This window comes from Aethalodelphis obliquidens, unplaced genomic scaffold, assembly GCF_003676395.1.
Source record: "Aethalodelphis obliquidens isolate GAN/ISIS:26980383/991018 unplaced genomic scaffold, ASM367639v1 scaffold29, whole genome shotgun sequence".
NCBI lineage: Eukaryota > Metazoa > Chordata > Mammalia > Artiodactyla > Delphinidae > Aethalodelphis > Aethalodelphis obliquidens.
The window spans coordinates 3,946,621-3,973,350 of record NW_020837973.1 but is presented as its reverse complement, the minus strand read 5'-3'; the positions used below and the strand labels follow the sequence as shown (position 1 = coordinate 3,973,350).

Sequence of the window (26,730 nt, the reverse complement as noted above, 5' to 3'; positions counted from 1 at the left end):
CGGCTCGAACTTAAATTCTCAGATCCTATATTTCTCTGCACATTCCCAAGACACAAAGAGAAATGTTTAAGCCAACAGTCACCTAGTCAAGGCACTGAAGATATTGCTGCTACCTAATATAATCAGAACACCATGGATTAAACGCTCTAATATTCAATAGATTCATTTACAGAGCTGTGTAACATGTAGACATGAATTTGATCCCATAGTGGAGGAAATTCACAGTTCCTCTCATCCAGGGAATGTGTAGCATGTTCGTTCATTCATTCATGCATTCAGTGAATATTCATTAACTGCCTATTATGAGCTGGGTGCTCTTCTTGTCAATCCAGATACAACAATGGACAACACAGCTTCTCTTGTGAAGCTTAAATTCCATCGTGGAGTTGGGGGGTGGAGGACAGGTAGTAAACAATTGATGTAATAATATGTAAATCATAAAAAGTTAAAATTCAATGTGTCAGTTCTTTCCAACTCAATCTATAGATTCAATGCAATCCCAATCAAAATTCTAGCAAATTATTTTGTGAATATCAACAAACTGGTTATAAAGTTTATAGGGAGAGGCAAATGCCCCAGAATAACCAACTCGATATTGAGAGAAAAGAACAAAGTCTTAGGACTGACACTACCAAACTTCCTGACTCGCTATAAATCTGCAGTAACCAAGACAGTGTGGTTCTGGAGAACAAATAGACAAAGAGAATAGACAGTCCAGAAAGAGATACAGACACAAATACAGTCAACTGATCTTTGGCAAAGGAGTAAAGGCAAGACAATGGAGCAAAGATAGTCTTTCCAACAAATGGTGCTGGAACAACTGGGCATCCACATGTGAAAAAATGAAATCTAGACACAGACATTACATGCTTCACATAAATTTAACTCAAAATGGATCACAGAACTAAATGTAAAATGCCAAACTATAACCTCCTAGAAGATAACACAGGAGAAACTCTAGATGACCTTGTGTTTGGCAATGACTTTTTGGAGACAATACCAGAGGATCCATGAAAGAAGGAATTGATAAGCTGGACTTCACTGAAACTTAAAATTTCTGCTCTGTGAAAGACACTGTCAAGAGAATGAGAAGACAAGCCACAGACTGGGGAAAAAAAGAATTTGCAAAAGACACACCTGATAAAGAACTGTTATCCAAAATGCACAAAAAACTCTTAAAACTCAGCAATAAGAAAACAACTCAGTTAAAAAATAAGCCAAAGTCATTAACAGTCTCTCATCAAAGAAGATATACTGGTGGTAAATAAGCATATGAAAAGATGTTCCACATCATATGTCATCATATGTTAAAACAATGAGATACCACTATAAACCTAGTAGAATTACCAGACCAACAATATGAAATACTGGTGAGGATGTGGAGCAACAGGAATTTTCACTCATTGCTGGTGGGAATCCAGAATGGTGCAGCCACTTCTGAAAACATTTTGGAGGTTTATCATAAAACTAAACAAACTTCACTATAAGATCCAGCAATTGCACTCTTTGGTATTTATCCAAAAGATTTGAAAACTTTATATCCACATCAAAACCTGCACAAGGATGTTTATAGCAGCTTCATAGTTGCTGAAACTTGGATGCAACCATGATGTCCTTCAGAAGGTAAATGGATAAATACTGTGGTGCATCCGGGCAATGGAATATTACTCAGCACTAAATGAGCTACCAAGCCATGGAAAGACAGGGAGGAAGCTTAAATGCATATTAATACGTAAAAGATGCCAATCTTAAAAGGCTACATACTGTACGATGCGAACGATATGACATTCTGGAAAAGGCAAAACTACGGAGAAAAGTAAAAGAAACCACAAAACAAAACAGTGGTTACTGGGGGTTAGGGGGGCAGAAGGTGTGAATAGGCAGAGCACAGAGGAGTTTTAAGGTGGTGAAGCTATTTTACATGGTATTATAATGATGAATACATGTCATTATACATTTGTTCAAAACCATAGAGTGTACAACACCAAGAGTGAACCCTAACTACGGGCTTTGGGTGATTATGGTGTATCAGTGTAGGTCCATCAATCGTAACATATGTGCCGTCTGGTGGCGGAAGGCTGTGCATCTGGGGGGGGGGCAGGGTCTAGATGGGAAACTTCTGCACCCAGTTCTGCTGTGTTTTGCTAAAAATGCCCTAAAAATAAATTATATTAAAAAAACAACTCAGAATGAAGACGCCGGGAGAGTAGGAAAGGGGGTTTCAATTTTAGATAGGGAACAAGTTAGGCCTCATTGAGAAGGCGGCATTTCAGTAAAGCCCTAAATGGGTGAGGATTTGGCTGTGCGGATTCCAGAGGGAAGGCTGTGGGCTAGGCAGAGGGAACAGCCACGGCAGTGGCCCTGTGGCCCTACACGGCATCAGCTCACGTTCTCTGCAAAATATCCGCTTGTGATAGATTCACCTACTAATAATATTAATACTGATTCAGCAGGGCCTTGCTCAAATTGGGCAAAGGCTCTGGGAAATCTCTTCCAGCCCATCTGGTAGAGGGGACACGTGAAGCTTCTGGGCTCATCCTTGCATCCCGCCTCCACCTTCTCCCCCAGAGGGCTATGCTTACTCTCTGCCCCTTCCACTCTTGCCCTCCTTCTAATGTTTTCTCTACTTTTTTGGAGGAAAAAAGAAGCATAAAGCAGATCACTAACTACTTACAACCCTGCAATTGCCTCCCTTGATTTGAGAGCACAATTCCTGGAGCCTTACCCTCTGACCTGCCTCAATTTCCTTCCGGGCTGTGCTCCTGCCAACCCCGGGGGCCTCAGGATGCCTCTGCTGCACCAGCTACCCTCCAGCCTCGGGAACACCCAGGCTCTCTTTGGTCTCTCTTGGCGCCCACTAGTCCTGCTTCCTGTGCACACCTCCCCCAGCCCTCCACTGGCCTGGCTCCTCCTTTACCTTTCCGTTTGGAGTGACAGGGTGAGGTGTGGGGACTTGCTTGCCATTGTGTTGCTCTTAAGGGCAGAGCAGGTGTTAAACCCAGCCTTGTGACACGTGCTGCAGCGATGCAGTGGCCAGTGGCGGCTCCTGAGGCCAAAGCTCTGGTTAAAGGCCTGACTCTGCCTCTCTTCAGAGGGTGAGCGCATGTGTGTGTGCGCGTGTGCATGTGTCCTGAGACCTAGCTTCTGTCTCTGTAAATCGAGGAAGAAATCTACCACTGTTTCCTAGGTTCCCTGGTGCAGATTAAATATATACACTTCAAAGGTGGCAAAAAAAAAAAGATATTTTAATGATGTCAATCAAGATCCCAGTAGTTATTTTGGAGATTGAGGGCTGCACAAGGAAATCTGCAGAGAGAGGAAGTAAAGTGTGTGCAGGACTTTGTGCAGGTTGGGAAACCAAGACCAAAAGGCCAACGACAGCTCGGGAGGGTCACAGCAGAGCTGGACAGCCATTGCTGCATGGTCAGGGCAGAGAAGTCGGCCAGCGTCACGAGGCGGGGCGGGCACACGTGTTTCTCATCAGAGGCCATGGGTCCCCGGGGTGCTGTCATTTGCATCTACTAGCCATTCCTGAAGTCATGCAAGTTTTTCCACACACACTCAATCCATCCCAGTGGGTGATTCAGGCACCCGTCCCTCCGGCGTCGGCAAGCTGCTGGCTCTAGGTGAATTCTGTTACGAGCTCATCAAGTTCACACTTAGCTCATGAATCAGCTGTTTTTGCTATTTAATTGTGCCACTGGGGATATTTCTCTTCCTCACTGGTTTTGGTGTTGATATCTAGTCTCTCACAACAGTGTCCTTTAAGCTCCGGGTTCTAGGAACGTGACACCCTATTTCTGTTAATCATATTAATATTGATGACATTCATTTACTGATTGCCTATCATGCCCCTGCCTCTGTTCCAGGGACTGGATACCATCTGATTACCAATAATCCTCAGAACAGAATTGCAAGGTAGGGACCAGCAGCTACATTTCTGTAGATAAAGAAACTGAGGCCCTCATAACCCAAACGTCCATCAGTGAGTGAATGGATAAACAAAATGTGGTACATCCTTACAATGGAACACCATTGTGCAGTTAAAAGGGATGCAGTATGGATAAACATGGATGGATCCAAAAACAGTATGTGGAGTGAAGGAAGCCATATCATTTCGTATGATTCCATTTCTCTGAAATGTCCAGAGAAGGCTAAGCTACAGAGGCAGGAAGCAGAGCAGTTGTTGCCAGGCTGGGGTGGGAACAGGGAGTGACTGCTGGGCACAATCGTTCTCTCTGGGGTGATGGAAATGGTCTAAAACTGGATCGTGGAGATGGTTGCACAGTGCCGTACGTTAACTAAAATATCACTGAATTGTTCACTTGAAGCAGTGAGGTTTTCTTACGTGAATTATACATCAGTAAAGTATTTAGAAAATTAAACAAACCTGAGGCTCCAGGAGTGTGACCTGAACAAGGGTGGCAGCCAGGACTGCTGGGCTCCCAGCTGGACATTCCCTCCACACCTTGGGGCTTCCTGGGGGCACAGTGGGGTGAAGTCATTCAGAGACGTGCCCTTGGCAACAACCAGCCTAAGAACAAGCATAGCCCGGACTCCAGGGCCCTCTAAGGGGTCAGATTCCTCATAAGAGAACACAGAGGCAGGCAATGAAAACTAGAGACTGCAGGCAGCTTAGGGGCCAGTGCTGGAGCTGTTTTCCCAGAGATCCATGTGGGGCATCGCAAAACTGAATGCAAAGCGTCTGTCCTGTTTCGTTTAACCACTTTCACTAATGCTGTTGCTAAAAGTGATGAGCATCTGAATTCAGTTCTTCACCTGTCTCCTCCCCACTACCCCTGGACCAGGCAAAGCAGAGGGAGAGGCACAAGCTTTTCACCTGCAGGTTCCCTGCTGCAGATACACGATAGGAACTTCATGGACTTTCCCTGAAGAGGGACTGGTAGGTTGAGGGTGTTGCTTATGGAGTCTGCATATCCAGCCATGACTCTCAAAACTTTCTGTCCATCAAAACCCATGCTCTCCTCCTCCATCCTGAAGTGCTCAGTCAGCAGGTCTGGGTGGGGTTGTGACAACGTGCATGTTTAATAAGATACACAGACCTGACACGGAGACACACCCAGCATCTGTGTCTCCAAGGCCCCGGGCTCACCTGGCATCCTTCCCTTTCCAGCCCTGCACTCAGGGAATGGGACAGGCAAGATCCCTGTGGGGTTATACAGTTTTGTCAGATGTTTACCGTTTATTGAATGGCTTGCTAAGACACAATTCAACTTTGGGTGAGGTTTGTTATAACTAAGTTTCCTTGTTTTCAAGCAAGTGGACATCAGACAGCAGTATCAATATGGCCTCATAATGGTTTTTGTAACGTGGGGTCTGGGGAATGGTCATTTGTACCAACATTGTGTGTTTGACACAACTTCTGTTACACATGTAACTTTCCAGGCAGTTCCTTTAAACATCCGTCCCTATGGATACCAAATTTGACCATTTACAGATTCCAGCCTTAGTTATATATATGACTGCATATACTCTCATACACATGTCAGAATCCCGAGGGGGTTATAGAAGTTACGACTAATCCTGTTTCCAGACTGTTAGCTCAAATTGCATGATCATTATAATGTGGCAATGCATATTCAAAATGGTCTGTTTTAGAATGCCTTCTTTTTTAAAAAAAAAAAAATTCTTGATTTCTTCTTTAGTTTTAAAACAGTCATTAAAAATAGAAATACATTTCAATTTTAAAGTATTCAAATTTAGTAAAAACATTTCATCTATGAAATAGAATTTGCTCTTAACCAAACTAATATATTACACGTTGTGGTTTGTACTCTGTTTCACTGTTTTGAATTTTAAATACAAATAGAAACTTTAAGTGGTCACATAAGAATAATAGAATTGAACAAATATGTGCTACATATTCCTACGTTAAAGAGTAGATTGGAAACAAATAATAATAGCACCATGATTTGTAAAAACAAAATAGAATGCTTTCTTAATAAGCTGTTATCAAGCACATATTAGGCAAATACCACCTCTTTTTTTTTTTTTTTTGGTAGAAATAGAGCATTGAAAACACTATGGCAAAATTAGTCCATACAAATCTAGGGGTCTTCCAAATAGCATCGTCTCAAGGAGACAGTTCACTACAGAAAATGGGCAGATCCATCACTTCCAGAGGGACAAATAAACCAAAACAAGACAAACAACAAATAAGGAAAAGAAACCAGGCCAAGGCTGATTCCTTCCTGTGATTCACAGCTGGTTTCTCTAAACCACCATATGGCAGGTTACCTTTGCCAACCAGTGAGAAAAGGATTCAATTCCCATGATGGCTCAGAGAAAGCAAGTCCAAATTAGCTTGGAATCAGCTCCATCCTCCTTTCCTAGGGCCATGAAAGCAGCCCAGCAACACAGACTAAGCCTGTGGTCCTAAGAGTGGCAGACAGCTATTCTAGATCATACAGATACACTGTTCTGCATTAACTGGACATTACTGATGATGTAGCCTCCTCCACGACTTACCATTTCAATTCTCTCAACCTCCAAAGAGCCCCCCAAATAGATGAGGCTCACCTACATTATCTCTCCCATAATTGTTTGTGTTCAATAAATATTTGTTGACTGTGATTCAAATCTTTCCAGAGTCCCTTCTGTAAGAACCCAGCAGAGGGGTATCATGGCTCAGCTGGATTTTCACCTATCTGGGAATTTTTTGCACATTTTTTATTAATTTTTTTGATATTTTTTAATTTTATTGTAAAATAATACACAAATATAGAAAAGAAAACCCATACAAATTATACATTTATAATGAGTTATAAGGTAAAGCAACTATCACTCAGGCAAAGAAATAGAACTTTTCCATACATCTCACAAGCCCCTGTGTGCCCAGTTTCAATCTGAACCCCCAGTGACCCCATAGAAGTAACCACTATTACTATTTTTACAGTAACTAGTTTTTAAAATTTCTTGTACTTTGAATATTCAAGTGTGCATGCCTATACATCATAATTTAGTCTTGTTTATTAAAAAAAATGGTGTTTTTTAAATTTAGTTTTTATTGGAGTATAGTTAATTTACAGTGTTGTGTTAGTTTCAGGTGCACAGCAAAGTGAATCAGTTATACATATACATATATCCACTCTTTTTCAGATTCTTTTTTTTTAAAATAAATTTATTTATTATTTATTTATTTATCTCTGGCTGCATTGGGTCTTTGTTGCTGTGCACGGGCTTCTCATTGTGGTGGCCTCTCCCGCCGCAGAGCACGGGCTCTAGGCGCGCGGGCCTCAGCAGCTGTGGCTCACTGGCTTCAGTAGTTGTGGCTCGTGGGCTCTAGAACACAGGCTCAGTAGTTGTGGTGCACGGGCTTAGTTGCTCCGCAGCATGTGGGATCCTCCCAGACCAGGGACCGAACCCATGTCCCCTGCATTGGCAGGCGGACTCTCAACCACTGCCCCACCAGGGAAGCCCATTTTTCAGATTATTTTCCCATAAAGGTCATTACAGAGTGTTGAGTAGAGTTCCCTGTGCTATATAGTAGGTCCTTGTTGGTTATCTATTTTATATATAGTAGTATGTATCTGTTTTTTGTACATTTTTTTAGAATGGGTGTACCCTTAAAGAGTTTGTCAAATAGATAATGGAGGGTGGGGAACATCCAACTGCCTTAAAGGATGTATTAGCCAGTGACTCCATGGAATCTGCTGACTTGTTGACTTTTGGCATTTTCACACAAGTCATGCACATAAAACAATGACTGCTGAAGACTGAGGCCTGGCCCCAAGTAAACAGCTCTTCTACAGGTCAGCACACTGAAACCCTTGGGTGTGGTCCCCAAGAAAGCCCTCAAAATCCACATGTCAAGCTCTGCAGAAGTGTAAGATATTGCACAAATAGTATGGTTAAATATGATAGAAATATAGGGAAGAGCATGAAACACAGAAGATGACCAATACACAAGAACTCCATGACTCTGGTCAAATCACAGACTTGGTATCTATAGGGCAATTATTGGACCTGTGAAGTTATTCATGCTCAGGTTACCTCCCAATCCACCAAAAAATATGATCCAGAAGGTTAAAAAGTTTCTGGAAGAACAGTTTTTTGAAATCAGTATATACGAGTATGTATGCATGTATTTCATTGACAAGGATGATTCCTGAACAGTTATGTATTTTTTTTTCTTCACACAAGAAATTAAAAAAGAGAATGCCTGGGACCAGTTCTCTCAGTTATTTCCAGGTGAGACTTCATTTCTCTCAATCAGCCTGTTACGGCTATGATCACAGTGCACCCTCAGGCCGCCCTTTTGCCAATTCTCTACATGCCTTTTTAGCTCAACCACACTGAAAGAAATAATGCTGTTAGAAACACTGCTGTCACATCCTTAAGAAAGGCACAGGGCCCAATAGTTGTGAATTAGGCTGAATTACAGGGACCAGCCACTATTTATGACTTGAAATCTCTGTAGCCTTCCTTGATTAGTTTTGGATTAAAAAATGCTATAAACATATGTTCTATGCCTGTCTGTCTGTCTTTATGGTCTTTCATCACTAAATCTTATAATCATGTGAGCTGGTAACCACTAGAGCCATAAAGGACACAGAAGCCCCCCAAAGTTCTCTGGAGGAATCATGCCATCTGATTGAGGTTGTGCATAATCGTACAGCTGTCCCCCATGTAAACATCAAAATGATTAAAGGCACAGGTTTTGTATATCTAAGTTCTTCCTGTGCTGCCCAAACAGTCAATTAGACTCCAAGAAGACAGAGGAAGAATGTCCTTGGAGAGTGCTAGTGGGGAAGCTCACCATTTATTCTCGGTTCCAATGGACATGGCTTGGAATTTGGGCTCTGTCCCTTGTAGGATGGCAGATTTGGGCAGGCTACAAAATCCTCCTGATCCTGAGATTTCTCTTATTTACAATGGAAATAAAAATTATTCTTATATTGTAAATATAATGAAATGCAAAAGTAATGCACCAATGAATCTGAGTGCAGAAATGCCTGCCCTGGTATACAATAAGTGCTCACTTCAATATCAATATTCCTCCCTATCTATAATGGTGCATTATAGTGCATTTTCATTTTTTATTTGAAACTATTTAAATTGCATCATTGGTACGTACTTTATTGTACACGTCCCTATGGTAAAAAAGCAGAATTCACCATATGTTTGTTCCATAACAACCAAACACGGAACATAGGTTGAAAGCAGGCCTTTTCAAAATGGTGACACGTTGGTACCCAGGTACATTGAATTATGTTCAGATTTTTTTCTCCAGAGCTCTGGTTTAGGAGTTGGAGAAAAGCATTTGGTAGGTTAAACAGGAAGAAAGTGAGTTAAACAGCCTTTCCATGAAAGCATCATGGTTCCCCAACCCCCATTTGTCTGTTTATAGGGAAGAGTGGAACCACCATTTCCAAAGAACCACCAAATTGAAGCAGGTCAAAGCCTAATAATGTGTCTGCTTTTCCTATGATAGAAAAAGTATCAATATTACCAGGGGCTACCCGTCTGGGCAAGAGCTGGAAATGTGGAATGTGATATTATTAACATGAAAAAAAAGTAGTAGAAAGAACATGCGAATGGAAGATAATTAAAACACCACAGGAATTTCGAAAGTTAGCTCATCATGAAAGGAATTCTCCAACCAGCATCCAACTAAACATGATGGCAATGGCGACCAGAGTTTTCTGATACATCTGTCTCTATGTTTGGCAAATATAAGAATACATTACCTATTATGCTTAGGGATCCTACAACTTTACCCACATGTGCATCGTTTCTACAACAGCTGTGTCATGGTCACTCCATGCCCTGACAGAGCCTGGAGCAGTCACACCTTTGACAAAGCATAGATGAAAGGGCTTGAAACCAGAGAAGGGAGAAGTTGGTTGGGGCTGACTTTGAAACCAAGATCAAACAAAGAGTGTACGAGATAAAGGAGAAATCTGAACCGTGAATAATTGCCAAATGAGAGCATTAATTTGCAAACTATACAGGGGAATATGATACAATGTCAAAATGTAATTAATGTGCTTGGACTTCATAGCTGGATGTGAATATAGGTAACATACTAGGATCTACAAGGCTGAAGACTGCCACTCGACAGTTGACTTTTAAATGATGGGATTTTAAGAGATTTTTACATTTAGATTGCAATCTGTGGGACTTCCCTTGTGGCGCAGTGGTTAAGAATCCGCCTGCCAATGTGGGGGTCATGGGTTTGAGCCCTGGTCCGGGAAGATACCAGGTGCCGCAGAGCAACTAAGCCCATGTGCCACAACTACTGAGCCTGCGCTCTAGAGCCCGTGAGTCACAACTACCGAAGTCTGTGCGCCTACAGCCTGTGCTCTGCAACAAGAAAAGCCACCGCAATGAGAAGCCCGCGCACCACAACAAAGAGTAGCCCCCCTCGCCGCAACTAGAGAAAGCCCATGCACAGCAACGAAGACCCAATGCAGGCAAAAATAGAAATAAAATAAAATAAAATAAAATTTAAAAAAAAAATGCAATCTGTGAAACTGTCAAATTATTCTTCCTAGTGTACTTCACATTTTAAGACAGAAGTGGCCAAATCATTTCAAACACATGTGTTCCTTCATACATACAGAGGCACAGGGCTCCCGGGGCACTCAGCCTTTCTGGTGAGGCTAAAAGCTGGGTTTGCCCATGCTCCCCCTGCTGGTGCACACGTGTAATGGAAGCCTGAAGTGAAGCTGGGGTTTTGTTTTGCTTTAAGTTTTAAAAGTTTTAAATCAATGTAGAGAGTATTTTCATTGTTTTCAAAGAAAACTGTTGTCCTATAAAGCCTCTGCACCAACCACAGCTTGGGGTTGTAGTCATTCTGAGACTTTAGATGTGGGTCCCTTTCAAATATGTGGGCATAAGTCATTCCTCTAAAATTCTCATAAATAAAGTGTCTCTTAATCCTCCAGTAGAGGAAGGTATGACACACGTATTGCTATATCTTTTCAGAGGGTTAATAACAGGACACTTGAAAGTGTTGGGGATTAATAAGCTCAATTTTATTAGAATGTATAGCCCATAAACTACTCTCCAGTGGACAGCATGTTGGATTATTGGAGGCAGAGGTAGGAAATTATGATTGATATTAAATACAAAAATGTATTGAAGTAGTAAACATAACTATGGTATGTGTCAAGTCAATATTAGAAATTCAGAATAATGATACTAAATGGTTAAGAAAAGGCCAGCTTATATTATTGACCTTCTTAAGAAACATATAACGACTTCTGTTTCCACATATGCCGTGCTTACAGAGCACAGCCCTTACATGTTTAAACATTTACTGTTTATTCTCCAAAGTCTTCTACACATACTTGTACATTTCATCTAGACATAGACTGGTGCTATAAAATATCCTAGCTTCTCTTTTGGCTTATTATTCTGTAATCCATCACTCTTTATTTTATTACCTAATGATGACCTGCAAAGGGAATAGTCAAAACTCCCCCAGCTTCAGTTAGAGATAATCTCTGCAAATAAAACAAGGTTTATAGCTCCTTTGGCTGCTGCAGGGGGAATACAAAGCCAAGATGTCAGCTATTCTGGGCACTTTTCTCATTTATGATACCTTGTAAGCACAAAGTAATCTCCCAGGTGTTGGGAATGGACAACTTTCTTTCAAATGTGTGGGCATAAGCAATGCTTCTAAAAAGTACATAAACAGTCCCTTGCATTTTAAATTGCCTGCTTAAATGATATGTATTTTAATCATCCTAAGTGCTTTCAATAAATCACCCAAAAGGTTTTAGTGTAAATATCAAAGTATTCTAATCCTATCGCCATCTCATCTGCAGGTCTTCTTTCTCTGAAGGTCAGCGGAACTCCACCTCTGGGTTCTTCTTCTTCTTCTTCTTTTTTTTTTTTTTTTAATAAGCGTGTAGTGATCACACATCACTTATTTATTTATTTATTTTTGGTCGCATTGGGTCTTCGTTGCTGTGCACCGGCTTTCTCTAGTTGTGGTGAGCGGGGGCTACTCTTTGTTGCAGTGCACGGGTTTCTCATTGCGGTCCCCTGCATTGGCAGGCAGATTCTTAACCACTGTGCCACCAGGGAAGTCCACCTCTGGGTTCTTTAACTTCACTTGAATTTGCTTGCATGACAATGTGTGCAGTCACCTTCTAGTTAGGTTTTAACCTACATTTCATATTTTAGTAATGGGGGTTGTTGAGGAGAACAGATACTTGCTCAGCTCCTACTAGGAGTCCTGTGCTAAGGTCTTTCATATATATGTCAGCTCACCCAATCCTCATGTGACCTTGTGAGGCCAAGGTTATCTACAAACTAAGGAAACTGAAGGATAGCAGTGAACGATTTGGCTAGTAGTAAGAGAAGTTAGATTTGAACAAGATTTGTGTGATTCCAAAGGCTATGTTTTTCATTCAATTTCCCATTTGCTTATCTTAAGGAGTCATTTTACTCTGTTTCTTATTTGAATGTCTGAGTAGGTATCTTCCTTCACATGTGGAGAGTTCACACTTTTCCCTCCTCTTGCTGGTCTGGAAAAGTATCACAGCCCTTAAATTGTAGCTGCTCTAAAACGCTGTTGACCAGCTTGCTTCTAAATGAAACAATTGCTTAATATTTAATGTACCTTAACTAACTAAACAAAGTAAATGTTTTTTCTTATTTTATGAGAAGTGTCAGCTTTTCTGACATTGCTGAAAGTTAGTATAGAAAAAACTTGCTGCATCACCTTTTGTGAAGGATTCACGGAGGGAAGAGTATCATTTCTCAGAAATTGTCATGTGTAATAGGCAATCCATCCTGATCATAAGATTGATAAATAAAGATTATGTCCAAGAAACTGAGACACAGAAATTACTATGTCTTTATGCTCGTGTAGTAAGGTATAAGAAGCTAAGAGGTGGATGAATGCCATTTAGTTTCTTAAATTGTACTTTATATAAATTATACATACCTTCTTGCCTAAGTATGTTGCAATGTTTCTTATTTAGAATTTATTTAGAGATACTCTCTGTCATTAGAGAAATTACTCATATGGTTAGGATTGCAAAGTGCTCACTAGCAGATGGGTTTTGCTGAAATTACTTGAATGTGAACAGCACTTGCTCTGTTCTTCTTTGCTGTGGAAATACACTCCCAGAGCCTTAACAGACAGGCTTGGATCTGTGTGGTGCCTGGGAAATGCATGCTGTCCAAACTCAACTTAGAGCCATTTCTAGACAGAGATTTTCACAGTCACTGCACCTTCTCTCTGGAAACAGGAACTTTCTCCAACTAGTGTCTGAAACTAGGATCCTCCATCCATCCATCCATCCATCCACCTACCCCTCCACTCATCTATCTTGTTCCTTCCAAGGGCCAGGAACAATGTGGGCGCTCTGATCCTTAAGGGATCCTGACCCTTAGTGCTACCCTTAGGATGTTGACTATCTAGTGGGAGAGACGGGTAAATACTAAACTAGTAACCAAAATAAGAATAATTCCTTTCAAAGAGAAAATTAAGGTGAGTCATGAGTGTATTGCTAGGGAGTCTGCAGCAGCAAAGAAGTATAACTGGAGGAGGAAGGATGGGAATTGTGTTCCAGGCAGCAGAAGGAAAAGCATTTGCTAAGGCCTTGAGGGTGTGAGGAGCTCAGCCTTATCTTGAAAGAAATGAGTTGGTGCCACTCAAGCCTGGAGAGTTTCCTCCATGAGGCTGACGTTGCAAGCAAGGGCAGACCCCAAGGGCATCATCAACCACAGTGAAGATGTGGGCTTTCCCCAGAGTGCAATGGGCACATGACAAGTAAGGAAATGAAAGATCAGAACTGTGCTTTTCAACCTCCAATGAGGCTGCTCTCTGGAGGAAAGTAGGAGAAGGGTAGGAGTGCAGGTAGGTGGCCTCACCTTTCATGGAACAGTCTCTGACCCCCTCCTTCCCCATGTCTGTTCACAGTTCCCAGGGTCCAACTTGAACTACCATGCATGGATGCCCTGGCTATTTCTGCAAGCCCAATCAAAACTAAGAATCTTCTTTCAAAGTGTTTCCAACATGCATGAACTTAAACACATTGAAGGGATAGCCCCTGCTTTTTCATCTAAGAGAGAAAGATACAATGTATTCACATGAAAATTTAAACTATGATGAAATGACCCTAAGGTCATCAAGGCAAATATTTTTCTCAGGCTTTGCATACTGAGAGAAATCACCAATTACCTAAACTACATGTTACTTTACATGTCTTACTCCAAATTTCTAATGTCTTAAGGGATGGAGATATACCTATTCAATGAGAGAAAACTGGAAGAACTGGATATCTGTCATTGCCTGTTGAAGCTTTCTATCATTTTAGTACCATTTTTAAGCTAAAGGCAACCAATCATTTTAATGTAACTGTAAATCTGGTAACAGTGTGTAGTTTTTGTTGTTGTTGTTTTTAGTTTTGTCTCAGTTTAATTTTTGTTTTGTAACTGGTAACTTTTCATATATTGACAGTGCATGCCTTACTAGATACACCTATTTACTGTAAACTAACTATACAAAAAAAAAAAAAAAAGAATCCTGCCTACATTTCTTTAGATTGTAATTTTTCAAATGAGATAATTTTATTTAGTTTTCCTATAATTTCACAGAAATAGAGAAAATGAAATTAGCACTGATTTTGCTACTAATTAAAAATACTGGATTTACTTAATTTAATGTCTTTAAAATACATGTTGTTCTTCTTTAAAAATTAAAGACAAATCCTTGAGCAGTGAAAAATATGTGCAATAGAGGACAAAGGATGAATGTTGTCATTAGACAAAGGAGTCAAAATTAGTAAAAATGATACATACTTGGAATAAATGGGGACTGGAATATAGACAGAAGAGCAAATCCAAATAGTGGCTTCCAGTTGAGTTTTGAGGCTCAGGGAATCTGAGAGTAGGGGTGAGATTACTGAGGATGGCTGTTGTCCAGAATGAGCAAAGAGAAGATCCACTGAGTGTAAAAATTCACTCTGATACACAGCTTGGCCTCAGCCTACAGATGATGCTACTCCAGTGTCTCCTTCAGGAGTGGTTTAGAGTAACCAAACTCACAGACACTGAACACACACACATGCACATACGCACACACGAGCCTCTGAATGCCAGTTTATTCCTGTGTAATAAGTCATGAAATACCACTTCCAAGCCTACTGAGGAAATGCTGTGCTGCTTCTCCCTCCAGGAAAGCTACACATGGGACTTAATTTTAATCAAGTGAGGAAAAAGGGCAAGAATAGTCCATCATAGGGGAGGAATGTCTGCATGCATGGGTCTGACAGCTCTATCTCCTCACAGGAATAAACCTGCCACCAGGCCTGGTGAGGCCCATTTCTTGAGGTCTAAACCTTTCCCTAGTTAGGGGTGGGATGTCCCTACTATTTCAACTTTTCGTTTCTCCTCCTCCCCCACTCCTTCAGACCAGTGGCTGCGCAAATTATTTTTGCAAAGCACCAGAATTCCAGTTTCTCCATTAAAAAAATAATTTGTTCATTGAATACATTTTTATTGCGGGCTTTAATATGTGTCAGGCATTACTGAAAGTGCTGGGGACAAAGCAAGAAAAAGTCAGACATAAATCCCTGCTATACTCTCAATATTTAGCATAAATAGCCTGCTTGGTATTAGGAAACCATTCTCAGTTCTAAACTCCCGTTTTAAACTCTGCTTTGAGATACTGGGTCTGGAACTCTACAAATCCGATTTCAAAGAAGGTGGAAGAACTTGTTCCTGCCTGCCCCCTGTGGACTTGTGCACTTCATATCTGCTCCTTATAGACTTCCTGCCTGGTATTTATGGACTTCCTGTCTGCACCCTGTGAACTTCCTGTCTGCACCCTGTGAACTTCCTGTCTTCATCCTGTGAACTTCCTGTCTGCCCCTGTGGACTTGTGGACTTCGTGTGTGCCCAACATGGACTTCCTGTCTACTTCCTGTTCCTGTCAGCCTGGCTTCATCCTGGCAGTGGCAGTTAATTCTAGTAACAGCGGCTGACTGCAGTTTACAGGTTACTTAAAAAACCAGCAGCAAGTTGCCCCTCCCAGCCCTGGCACCAGTTGGCCAGCTCCTCCTACTCAGGGGTTTGAGCCCAGCTCCAAGCATTTAAATTTTAATAGTCCCAACTTCTTCCCTCAGTCCCTCAGCTCCAGGTCCAGTAGCAGCTTCCTGCACTTGCTACCCTGTTGTATCTGGGTATTTTCTTTTTCTTGTTTCAGTTCTTTAATACCTACTTAATGCATTGTGTTAGTTCTCTCTTTTCAATTAATTTGTGTGGTTTCTGTTTCCTAACTGGACTATGATTAATACAGATATGATAGGGAAGAGGATAGGAAGTATGTGTGGAGGGGGAAGAGTAGGTGATTTTAGATGGGGGTGGATCAGGGAGGTCCTCGTGGTGAAAGTGACATTTAAGAAGAAAAATGTTACCTGTGTGTTAAGCAGATACAGTCAGACTGCTCTGGTTGAACCTCAGGCAAGGCAGGATCGTGCTTTTAAGAGTCTGGTTTCATCTGGGCTCCTCTTGTACTCTCTCTGGCCTGGACTTTCTCTTAAACAGTCACTCTCGAAAATGTAGGTTTCAGTATCCTTGTCCTTTGGAAAATCCTAGACTTGAGTCATCCCCCAGAGGAATTGGCCACAGGAATCACATTCCTGCCCCTCCAAGGGGATCACATGGCTGTTCTCAGGCTAATCTTGGCCTTGGAGAAAATCCTGGTCATACTGGTTGTGGAGATAAACACCATTCCGATGACCCTCACAGCAAATATTTTATTGGCCATAGAGACTGTCCATACGAGAGCTGCCATACAGTGGAAACATGTGATTCCCAACAAAGGGCATCAGGAACACCAAACACTAACCAGAAGGAAGCCTGCCACTCTGTTCTCTTCCCACTGCCACCTGCCCCACACCTCCAGAGCAAGGGCTCCCTTGCTTTATCTTTAAAATCTCTGGCACATAGTCCAACATTTAAAGCCTTCAGCTGTTCCCTCACTATAATGAAAAGTAATAGCATCCTGTTTGTTTCAGTGAAAATATCGCAGGACAGAGAACCTAAAGACATACATCCTTAGACCGTCCTAAACCCCACTTGACTTTGTAATATTGGCCAAGCCACTCCACCTCTTTGATTCTCAGGTTCATCACTTGAAAAATAAGCGAAATGGAACAAAATCATACATTTTATACTTAAATTTCTCTAATCATCTCATTTCTGTTTACAATTAATGGTAAGCTAATAGAAAAATCTGGTCATAACAAGTACAAAATATTATCTCATAAATGTTACTTTGATCTAGTTGTAATAATGAACTATATTCCATTTTGTCAATTTAAAGATTTATTCTGTATTTATTCTTAAGTAATTAGCAGAAATTCATGTAATGATTCAGTACTTTCAATTAGTTCCCCACACCCACCTTTTAAATTTCCTAATAATCAATAACTTTGGTGATACTTTATCCAAAAACCTTATTTTCTTTACCATTTTCCTGCATGTCTCCTAAGCCTGATGTATTTTCAACTGGTATGCCATCACTGGCCTCCTCAGACAGTGATACTTTTCTTTTAAAACTCATATTAGCCCTTCTAGCCATCTCCTGTGTTGGCTCTTCCTTTCTGCTCCTGTTTTATTTTCCTTGCTCAAGAACATTTTTCAAAGTCCATTGAAAACTTGGCAACATTTCAGACAGTTTCCAAGGATTTATTGGGTGCTTTAGGAAAACTCTCAATGACTAGAGTTTCCAGAGAATCCCTGGAGTTTTTATCTGGAAATAAAACCTAGTACAATTCAAACCAGGGCCACAAGTAAGTCTGCAACCAAGTGAGGGAATTCTCAAACTGAACTGAGAACTGTGGCATTTACAAGTTTTCCAACACTATTGAAAGCAAGAGAATAATTAGATTTTAGGAGAAGTGATATGTATCCTTTGCATTAATGCCTTAACAATTACACAAGAGGAGCTAAAATTCAGGCAGATTTTGTGCCAAGGACAGACAATAGATTTGATGCTGTTCTTTATTTAATTTTTTTGGTAAAGTACTAATCCAAGTACAGAACGTGCATGAAATCCTTTAAGAAAATCTAATCCTGTTACATGTAACAGAAAATATTTCCAAAGAAACCTCATTTAAAGTATTGACAATGGGGATTTTTAAAAATAGTTTGTCAGAAATCTTATTGATTAGACCACTTCTGAATAAACTGTGCTTCAAAAGACAATTTAGATTATTTGACATTAGTCATGGAAGGAAATCATATGAAATGAATTATAAAATGAATTTTATGTTTATTCATATCTCAAAATAGAGGTTGAGAAGATGTAGTATTTTTGGTTGTTAATTTGAAATACAATCATTCATTGCAAGAAAAAGAACTAGGTTGTGTTAACAGGAACTTGGGGATACAAAGATGAATAAAACAGTGTCTCTTCAAGAACTCACAATCTGGTATAAAAAAACAAACCTATAAATAAATGATTATGGAATGAATTCATGTTTTTTTAGTATAAGGGCCTGATACATTACAAATGGGCCTACTAAGTTCAGAGAGGGCTTGATACTGAGGAAGGTTGTATTGAGGTGGAAACCAAATGCAAACATCGTTAGACTTTAGAGAGTATTCAAGGATGATGCAATGGAAATCCATATAAATGATTTTGTAGGTCCCTATAGTGCAGCAATGACCTCATGATCAAGGGAAGCAAAATAGTATTGTGATTTAAAGTGTTGTTTCTGAAGTCAGTCAACTTAGGTCAAAATCCCACTCTTTCAAGAATTACCTAAGGAATCATCTGTAAAATGGGGATAATAAAATAGCTTTGGGCAGTGATTTGCAAAATATGTTAATAATAGCATTTAGCAGAGACTGACTTCCAGAATGGCAGTGTAAGGAATGTGGAAGATCCTCTCTCAAGTGAAACAACCATTTTCCTGCTGAAAATTGCACACACACACACACACACACACACACACACACACACACACCCCATTTGAAGTCTCTGGAAATTGTCCTAAGGGCATAAAAAGTGGAAAATCTTTTCTCATATAGGTTATCACAGAATATTGTGTAGAGTTCCTTGTGCTATACAATAGGTCCTTTTTAGTTATCTATCTTATATATAGTAGTGTGTGTGTGTTCATCCAAAGCTTCTGATTTATCCCTCCCATATTCCAATAAAAAAAGTGGAAAATCATCTATCTAATTAAATTTAGTAAATCTGTAAAAGAATGGTAAAATTTGGTGACCTTTGAGCCATGGTATAGTCACATGCTCACCTTTCCCCCTGCTCAATGTGACAGAGCTCTATCCTAGGTATATTCTAAAAAGACCAGGGCTCCCTATCCTGCCCAACACCCATTCTAGGGCTGTATTTTCAAGTCAGGAGAAACAAGGCACCAACATCTCTTATCCCCTCAGTTCTATATTGCAGAAGCTCTATTCTGGACAGGCATGGCCATAAGAATTGATTTCCCTTGTGCTAAGCAGCCCCTGCTTATAAGATGGAAGCTCTACTCCAGGCTCAGCAGGTTGAGAATAATTGATCCCTGAACATCCCCAACCAGGAACATTTGTATGGTAGAGATTTCAAGCCAGGAAGCAAAAGCAGAGAAGACCAGGAGCTACTATTTCCACCCAGAGCTCCACTCATAGAGTAGCGGTGTCACTTTGGGAGGAGAAGCATACTACTAGTTCCAGCTCCAAAATGTGGCACACACATTTTTCCCAGGAAAAGAAGCCAGAAGCAAGCTCTAAGAACAAGAAGCTCACTTAAAATGAATGGCTATATTTGGAACAGAGTGTGTGAAAGTTCATGTCTAATGGTATTGTCAAAAATAATGGGTATCTTACTTGCAAGCAATTAAGAGAAGGTTGTTGTTCCATGATACACATAACAATAAGCAAAACAGTACACTGACTAGAAGTTTAGCAGAGAGACTCAGGGAAAAAGACAAGAGGATTCCTCCTGGTGTTGGAGTAGTCTCAAAACCTGGCAGCATCCTAATCCTGTAAGGCTCTTCTATAATCAAATTAGACTGTGGAGCAATCTATGCTGAAGTGTGCTTGGGGAAAAAAAAAAAAAGCAATCACCTAGCAGTTAGTGTAGAGTAACAGCTGGTTGTGGTACCAATAGAGGCAGCAGATCAGCACAGGCTTTCTGAAAGACTGTGCACATTCCGAGGTTGCACTCTCTGAGAAGCAACATTAGAGGCTGCATGCTGCAGGGAAAACAGACTTCACTGAACTAGTCACTAAACAAGTAAGAAAGAAAACAGCAGCAACAAGCACTGGAGTGGTGGTGTGTGGTCAGTCTTAAGGTATCTAGAGTTGCTAAAATATATTATCTATAATGTTTAGTATTTAGCAAGAAAATTGTGAGACACACAAAGAAACAGAAAAGTGTGACCCATATACAGGAAAAGAAAGAGGCAACGGAAACTGCTTCTGAGGGGACCCAGATTTTAACTTAGTAGACAAACACTCCAAAGCAACTATTATAAATATGTTCAAAGAACCAAAGGAAACTATATCAAAAGAATTAAAGCAAGGCCTCATAGCAGTGTTTCATATAATACAGAATAAGAGAAATTATAAAAAGAACCAAATTGAAGTTGAAAAGTGCAATATCTGAAATGAAAAATTTACTGCAGAAGCTTAACAGTAGATTTGAACTACCAGCAGAGAATCAGTGAGCTTGCAGATCAATCAATCAAGATTACGCAATCTAATGAGCACAGAGGAAAAAGAATGAAGAAAAATGAATGGAACCTCAGAGAAACCTGCTACATCATGAAGCACACCGACATATGAATAGTGGGAGTACCAAAGGAGAGGAGAGAGAGAAAGGAGCAGAAAAACATATTTGAAGAAACAATGGTCACATACTTTTCAAATTGAGGAAAAATATTAATATGAACATTCAGGATGCTCATATAATCCCAAGAAGGATAAACTCAAAGATACTTACACCTATACACTTGACAGTAATAATGTTGAAAGACAAAGACACATTGGAAACAGCAACAGGAAAACAATGCTTTAAGTATAACAAAACTACGAGATAAACAGCAGACTTCTTATCAGAAACAATGGAAACCAGAAGGCAGTAGGATGGTATATTCAAAGTGCTGAAGGAAAAACAAAACAAAACAAAACAACAACAACAAAAAAAATTGTCAACCAATAATCTCTACCTGGCAAATAAAAACCACAGTGAAATACTACTTTATGTCCATGAGGATGTCTATAAGAAAAAAAGGTGGACAAGAACAAGTGTTGTCTGGAATGTGGAGAAACTGGAACCCTTGTACATTGCTGGGTAGACATAAAATGGTGCAGCTACTGTGAAAAAACAGTTTAGAATCTCCTAAAAGTTTAATCTTAGAGTTTCCATAGGATCCACTAACTACACTTCTAGGTAAATACTCAAAAAAAATGAAAACTTATGTCTATACAAAATCTTGTACACAAATGTTCATAGCAACATTATTCACACAACCAAAGAAAATACAAACAATGTCTATCAATTGATAGGCATTAAAATAAAAAGAAGTGGCATATGTATACAAAGGATTATTATTTACTAATAAAAATAATGAAATCTTTAAACATGTTACAACACGGATGAATCTTAAACAAACAGTATACTAAGTGAAAGAGGCTAGTCACAAAAGACCACGTATCGTATGCTTCCATTTATCAGAAATGGCCAGATTAGGAAATCTATAAGCAAAGAAGACAGATTAATGGGTGCCTAGGACTGATGAGGGCTTGAGAGAAATGGGAGGGACTGGACTGGGTTTTTTTTGTTTTGTTTTGTTTTGTTTTAGGTGATGTAAATGTCTCAGATTAGATTGTGGTGATGTTTGCAGAAGTCAGGAAATATACTAAAAAAACACTGAATTATAAATTTTCAAGGGGTGAAACTCTATGATATATAAATTATACCTTAATAAAGCTGTTAAAAAAATAGTACCTATCTCTTAGAGTTATCATTAGGCTAAGTGAGATAACAAATGGGAAGCTATTAGGCAAGTATTTGGCAAATAACATTCAGTAACTTATTACTGTTCCCTCTGCTACTGTCATTGTCATCATTGTTTCTTACACTGTAAGACACCCAGTAATTCTATCCATTATTTAACAAGTACTGAAAAGCACCTGCTGTGTGACACACGTTTATGTGCTTGTGTTTGGTAATCAGAACAGATTTGTTATGTCATTTTGGTAGAGACATAAGTTTAACAGATACTATTTTTTTTATTAATCTTATTTAGCAAAATGAGAAATATCTTGAATCAATATACTTGGTGGCAATGTCAGAGTGACTCTAGAAGTCATTTTAGGGCTTACAGACCTTATTTAGTTTAATATACTTGGGCTTCATATACAAATATTAATCTCTGAACAGTCATGGATGGTGTTATCAAGGATTCCATGAGCTTGACTGGTCTCCATCATCTTCCCTGAGATGGCTTGTTACTCCTCCATTCATGAGCAACACATTCCAATTCTACAATAAGGATTTGGCTTGGACAATATTTCCTCCAGAAACCTACCCTGATGCTGCTATCTCTCACCAAGATAGGGTGAGGTATCTTCATTTCAGTTCTCCTAGCACCCATATTTGTCCTTATTTTATCACTCTTCAGTAAAATTGCCTATTCCCTGCTTGTCTCATCAGACAATACACTCCTTGGATGCAACTTTGACAGGTTCCAGTGAGACACACTTCTGAAGCACAAGACATTCATTATTCACAAGAGATTCAAAGTAAAATGCTCACTTTAGTATTGTCTTTCTTCTTTAAGAATATGTATTTACTAAGAATATGTATTTACTATAAATTAGAACCACACTCCTCACTCCCATCAGATAGCTGAGTCATCTAGAAACCAAATTAAAAAAATGTTTAACTGGGATCTACCTGGAACTTTAATTAGAACCTGAAAGAACCAAGAAGAACAATAATAACAAAAAAGGAACCGTCATCTAATGCAAAAGGTATGCTACTTTTCTTCATGTGTTAACAGATTTGAAAGAGGACAGATGGGGTAACCATCAATCAGGAAAGAAATAACAGACTTGGCAACTACTTGAGGGGCATTTCCATTCAATAACTTTATTATCTGGCTAAGAGAGAGGACTTCTTAATCCTCCCCTTTTCTTCTTTAAAATGCCTTTGATTTGTCCTATCATACGGCAAATGCCCCTGGATCTCACACTCATAAGTCTAGTTGAGGTCATGTTTGTAGTGACCATCTACAGACAAAATATCTCTTTAGTTGGAATTAATGTATTTGGAAGATGAATGGTGAAAGCACACAGCTTTCTATTGCAGTCACCAAAATATTACATTCCAGTGTTTATTATCCAGAGGAGTCTTTTTCCTGTTCTTTTCACTCCTTTATCTTTCATGTAGTTGTCATTTACAACTTTCACTGTTAACTCCCATTGAGTTCAAAGAGAGCCAGAAATTTCAAGCTGCTGTCAGCCAACTCTATTCACGGGACAGACTCCAGGGCATAGCTCAGCCATCACGCCATCACTAGGAAGCCTTAGGCTCACAGAGACCAGGGGCATCCTCGAGCCTGCACCCCTGCTGGGCTAATGGGAAGAAAGCACCTTGCTCCGTCTCCACAAATCCAAGAGGGCTCTGAAGGGCATGGCGCATCTCCTTACCACACAGATGGCTTCCATTTCTGGTCTGAGCAAGCCTTTGTTGAAGAAAGCCAAGGAAGAGATATCTCCCTTTAGTGCATTACATGAAGAGTTCTAGCTCTTTCATTAAGAAAGATCTATTTTTGTTGAGACAGCATGGGAGAAATCAACCACACTGTCCTTATGCTTAACAAGTGTGCCAAATAACCACCACCCCACCCTTGACTATTCCCCATTGTATCCATTCTCAAACCAAAAGTCTTTCCAAATAAAGTAGATATGAGCCCAGCCCAAACTGAATTCCCCCTAAAAAGCATAATGCTAATATTTTTAAAAAAATAACAGGACATAGCATTTCCACATATTTAGTATTTTAAGGAATTGGTTATGAATGCGCCTTCAGCATCCAGTATTCACATACACGTACACAAAATCCTTATGAGCTGTAGAGTCTGAATTATCTCTTTTCAAAGAGGGAAAGGAATAAGACAGGCTTAGATCACTTTCTGGAGATGTAACAAATGTTCAAAAATCTATTTGCCAAACCTTTAACATGGTCAAGATCTTATTGTTTGGACCACACCTTTTCACTCTGCTACTTATGTCATGTCTCCCTCATCTGTGTCTGACTAATCAATTTGTGTCCAAGAATCTAAGCATCTACTAAGATTTCCTTCCCGAAAGTTATGGAAATATTCTAAGAAAAGTAAAAGGTAAGCCATTAAAGTTTCAGCTTAGGTCAGCCTGAGGGATTTATGTACATTCTCAACTTGGCCAGATGCTCCTCACTCTAGGATCCAAGCAAAGGGGACCACCTGAAGCATCTAAGGATGTTTAATGTCTAAGTCAGATATTAAGAAAATGAAGAAAGCACTAATAGAATCTTTAGCCCAATAAGATCAGCACTGCCCTGACATGGATTCACCACTGTTTTTGAAATGAATGTTCTAATCTGTAAATATACTATCAACATCAGAATGACAGAAATAAAGTGCTTTCAAGCACATGGCCAATCAGTTGAACACTGTTGTTCTATTCAAGATGAAAACATTCCTCCAGTGCTAGTAAGTGACCAGCAAGTTAGAGTAACCAGTAAGTCAGAGTAAAACCATCCCCAAAGAAGTCAAAGTCTTCAGAATTGTCCGTAAGTTCTCACGCACAGTTTTCAAACTGCAGTGCTCTGCCACAATCGTTGTAGACCAACGACAACAGAAGGCGGAACCTAGATGCTGTTTCCAAATTGGGGATAGGAAGCGCCCAGCATATCTTAGAAAGCATTGCTTGGCAATTTTCCTTCTGCTTTGAGAGATCAAAGAAATCTGTACTGCAATAATGGGAGAAGGAGCCCAAATCTTGTCACTTGCTCCCTTCCCTACATCCCTGCCCCCACGGTCTCAAAACAGGTGGCAACAACTGTACTCACCAAACCTTGGCAGGTCGAAAGAGCCACTGAGGAATTTTTGTGGGATCGTAACGAGCCTTGATAATAACAGAAATCCTCGGGTGGGAAAGTCTGCACCGACTTAGTGCCCCCCTTCCCCAAAGTCTGTACGAGAAATCCAGGCGCCACCAGCTTGCTGGAAGTTTTCAGATCCAGGTGGAAGTCATGCCTGAAGCCTTTCAGCCGAAGGTGCAGAGAGTCAGCTCCGAGCTGGGCCAGCGCCCTTTTCCTCCTCTGGGGGTGCATGATTTCATGGGACACGTAGTCTCCGTTGTGGTCAACCTCGTAGGGAGACACCAGGTCATACTCTGAAAGTGAGAGAGGGGGTGTGGCTGAGTAATTTCAGAATTCTGAAAAGGATCAGGAAGTCTTCGAATATCATTTACTACCGGATGGTATTTTCACCCAGCAAAAAAGGATGGAGGAAGCGTCAACAACCACCCAGCCTCAAATCCGAACTACAGAAAGCATAAAATCGGAGTTAAAAGGCAAAATCTTAAAAGGGGCATTTTGCAAAGTCACTGTTGTTCCTATAATCTGTTATTACCAATCCAGCAAATGCTATGACACTTCTAAGGAGAAACATATTACAGAGCAAATGAAACTAAGAATGGGCTTTTCAGATTACAGAGTAATTACTGTAGAGTAATTATAATGTCATTATTTTTATAGCTTTAAATATTCCTTTAGTCATATTGTCTTTTACCAACATCTTTAGTCTATTGATAAGAAAGTTGAGCTTAAAACTACTGATCATTTTTCAGAAAACAGTTAAAAATACAAATACGATGGACATTCTTTGGCATTTCATTTTTAAATATTTAATTATTAAATCATTGAACTACAGCAGAAAAGGCAGAATGCAGGTATGGTAGATGCTCAGATGTGTCTTTTCTCCAAATGAAAACCACTGCTGAGCCTCTGACTGGCCTGGCTTCTTGGCATTTCACACTTCAAGGTTGTTCAAAGACATGCACCACACTCTTCTTCCAATTCGAATTTGTATTATACCAGGTAAAAATGTATTCAAATAAACGATTTATTTTTAAAAAGTCAAGAAAACCCCAAGGAGCTAACAGATTTGGGGCACCCATATGATCTGCCAGGCTTCTGTCACAGACTGTCTTATAGTTTTGCATTGGGGAGCATTTGTGTCATTCCCTTCTCTGTGCAAAGTATGGAGAAAACATCTGTAACTCCACCAGAATCCTGGGCGGTGGCCCTCACCTGCCTTTCTCGAATATCATAACTGTCTTCTTCAAAGAGGTGTCTTCCCTGCTAGCATCATGTATTTTTCATTGCTTTGACAGGGATTCTTCCTTTCATTCCCACCATTAACACATCATCTCTGCCATCCAGAGGTCAGGGAGAGGTTGTTTCTGGGAGGGCAGGACAGACATGGACTAGAGACCTAGGGGTGGGCTTCACGCCAGAGGTAGGATCTTCCTGCACCGCCATGTTCTAAACTTGAACCTGGACTTTTAGACCATGCGAAGGTAGATTTGTCAAAGCAGAGGCTACAAAATACTTTAGTTAACAATCTCTTAGCTTGGCTTCTACCTTTCAAATATTTAAACACATCTTGTGAGTGTCTCCATCTGCATGCCAGCGATGGACCTTTGGAGAGGGCCGGCTTCCTAGCCTGCATTTTGTCT

At 40.1% G+C, this 26,730-nt stretch overlaps 1 protein-coding gene across 1 annotated transcript in view; it reads right to left on the bottom strand.

Annotated features, from left to right (window-relative positions):
* ADAMTS16 (ADAM metallopeptidase with thrombospondin type 1 motif 16) overlaps positions 1-26,730 on the bottom strand; it is a 154,952-nt gene that overhangs the window by 122,824 nt on the left and 5,398 nt on the right. Inside the window, exon 3 of the mRNA XM_027125373.1 lies at positions 25,058-25,383. Within this exon, the coding sequence (XP_026981174.1) occupies positions 25,058-25,383 (326 nt within the window). The remainder of the gene's footprint in view (positions 1-25,057; positions 25,384-26,730) is intronic.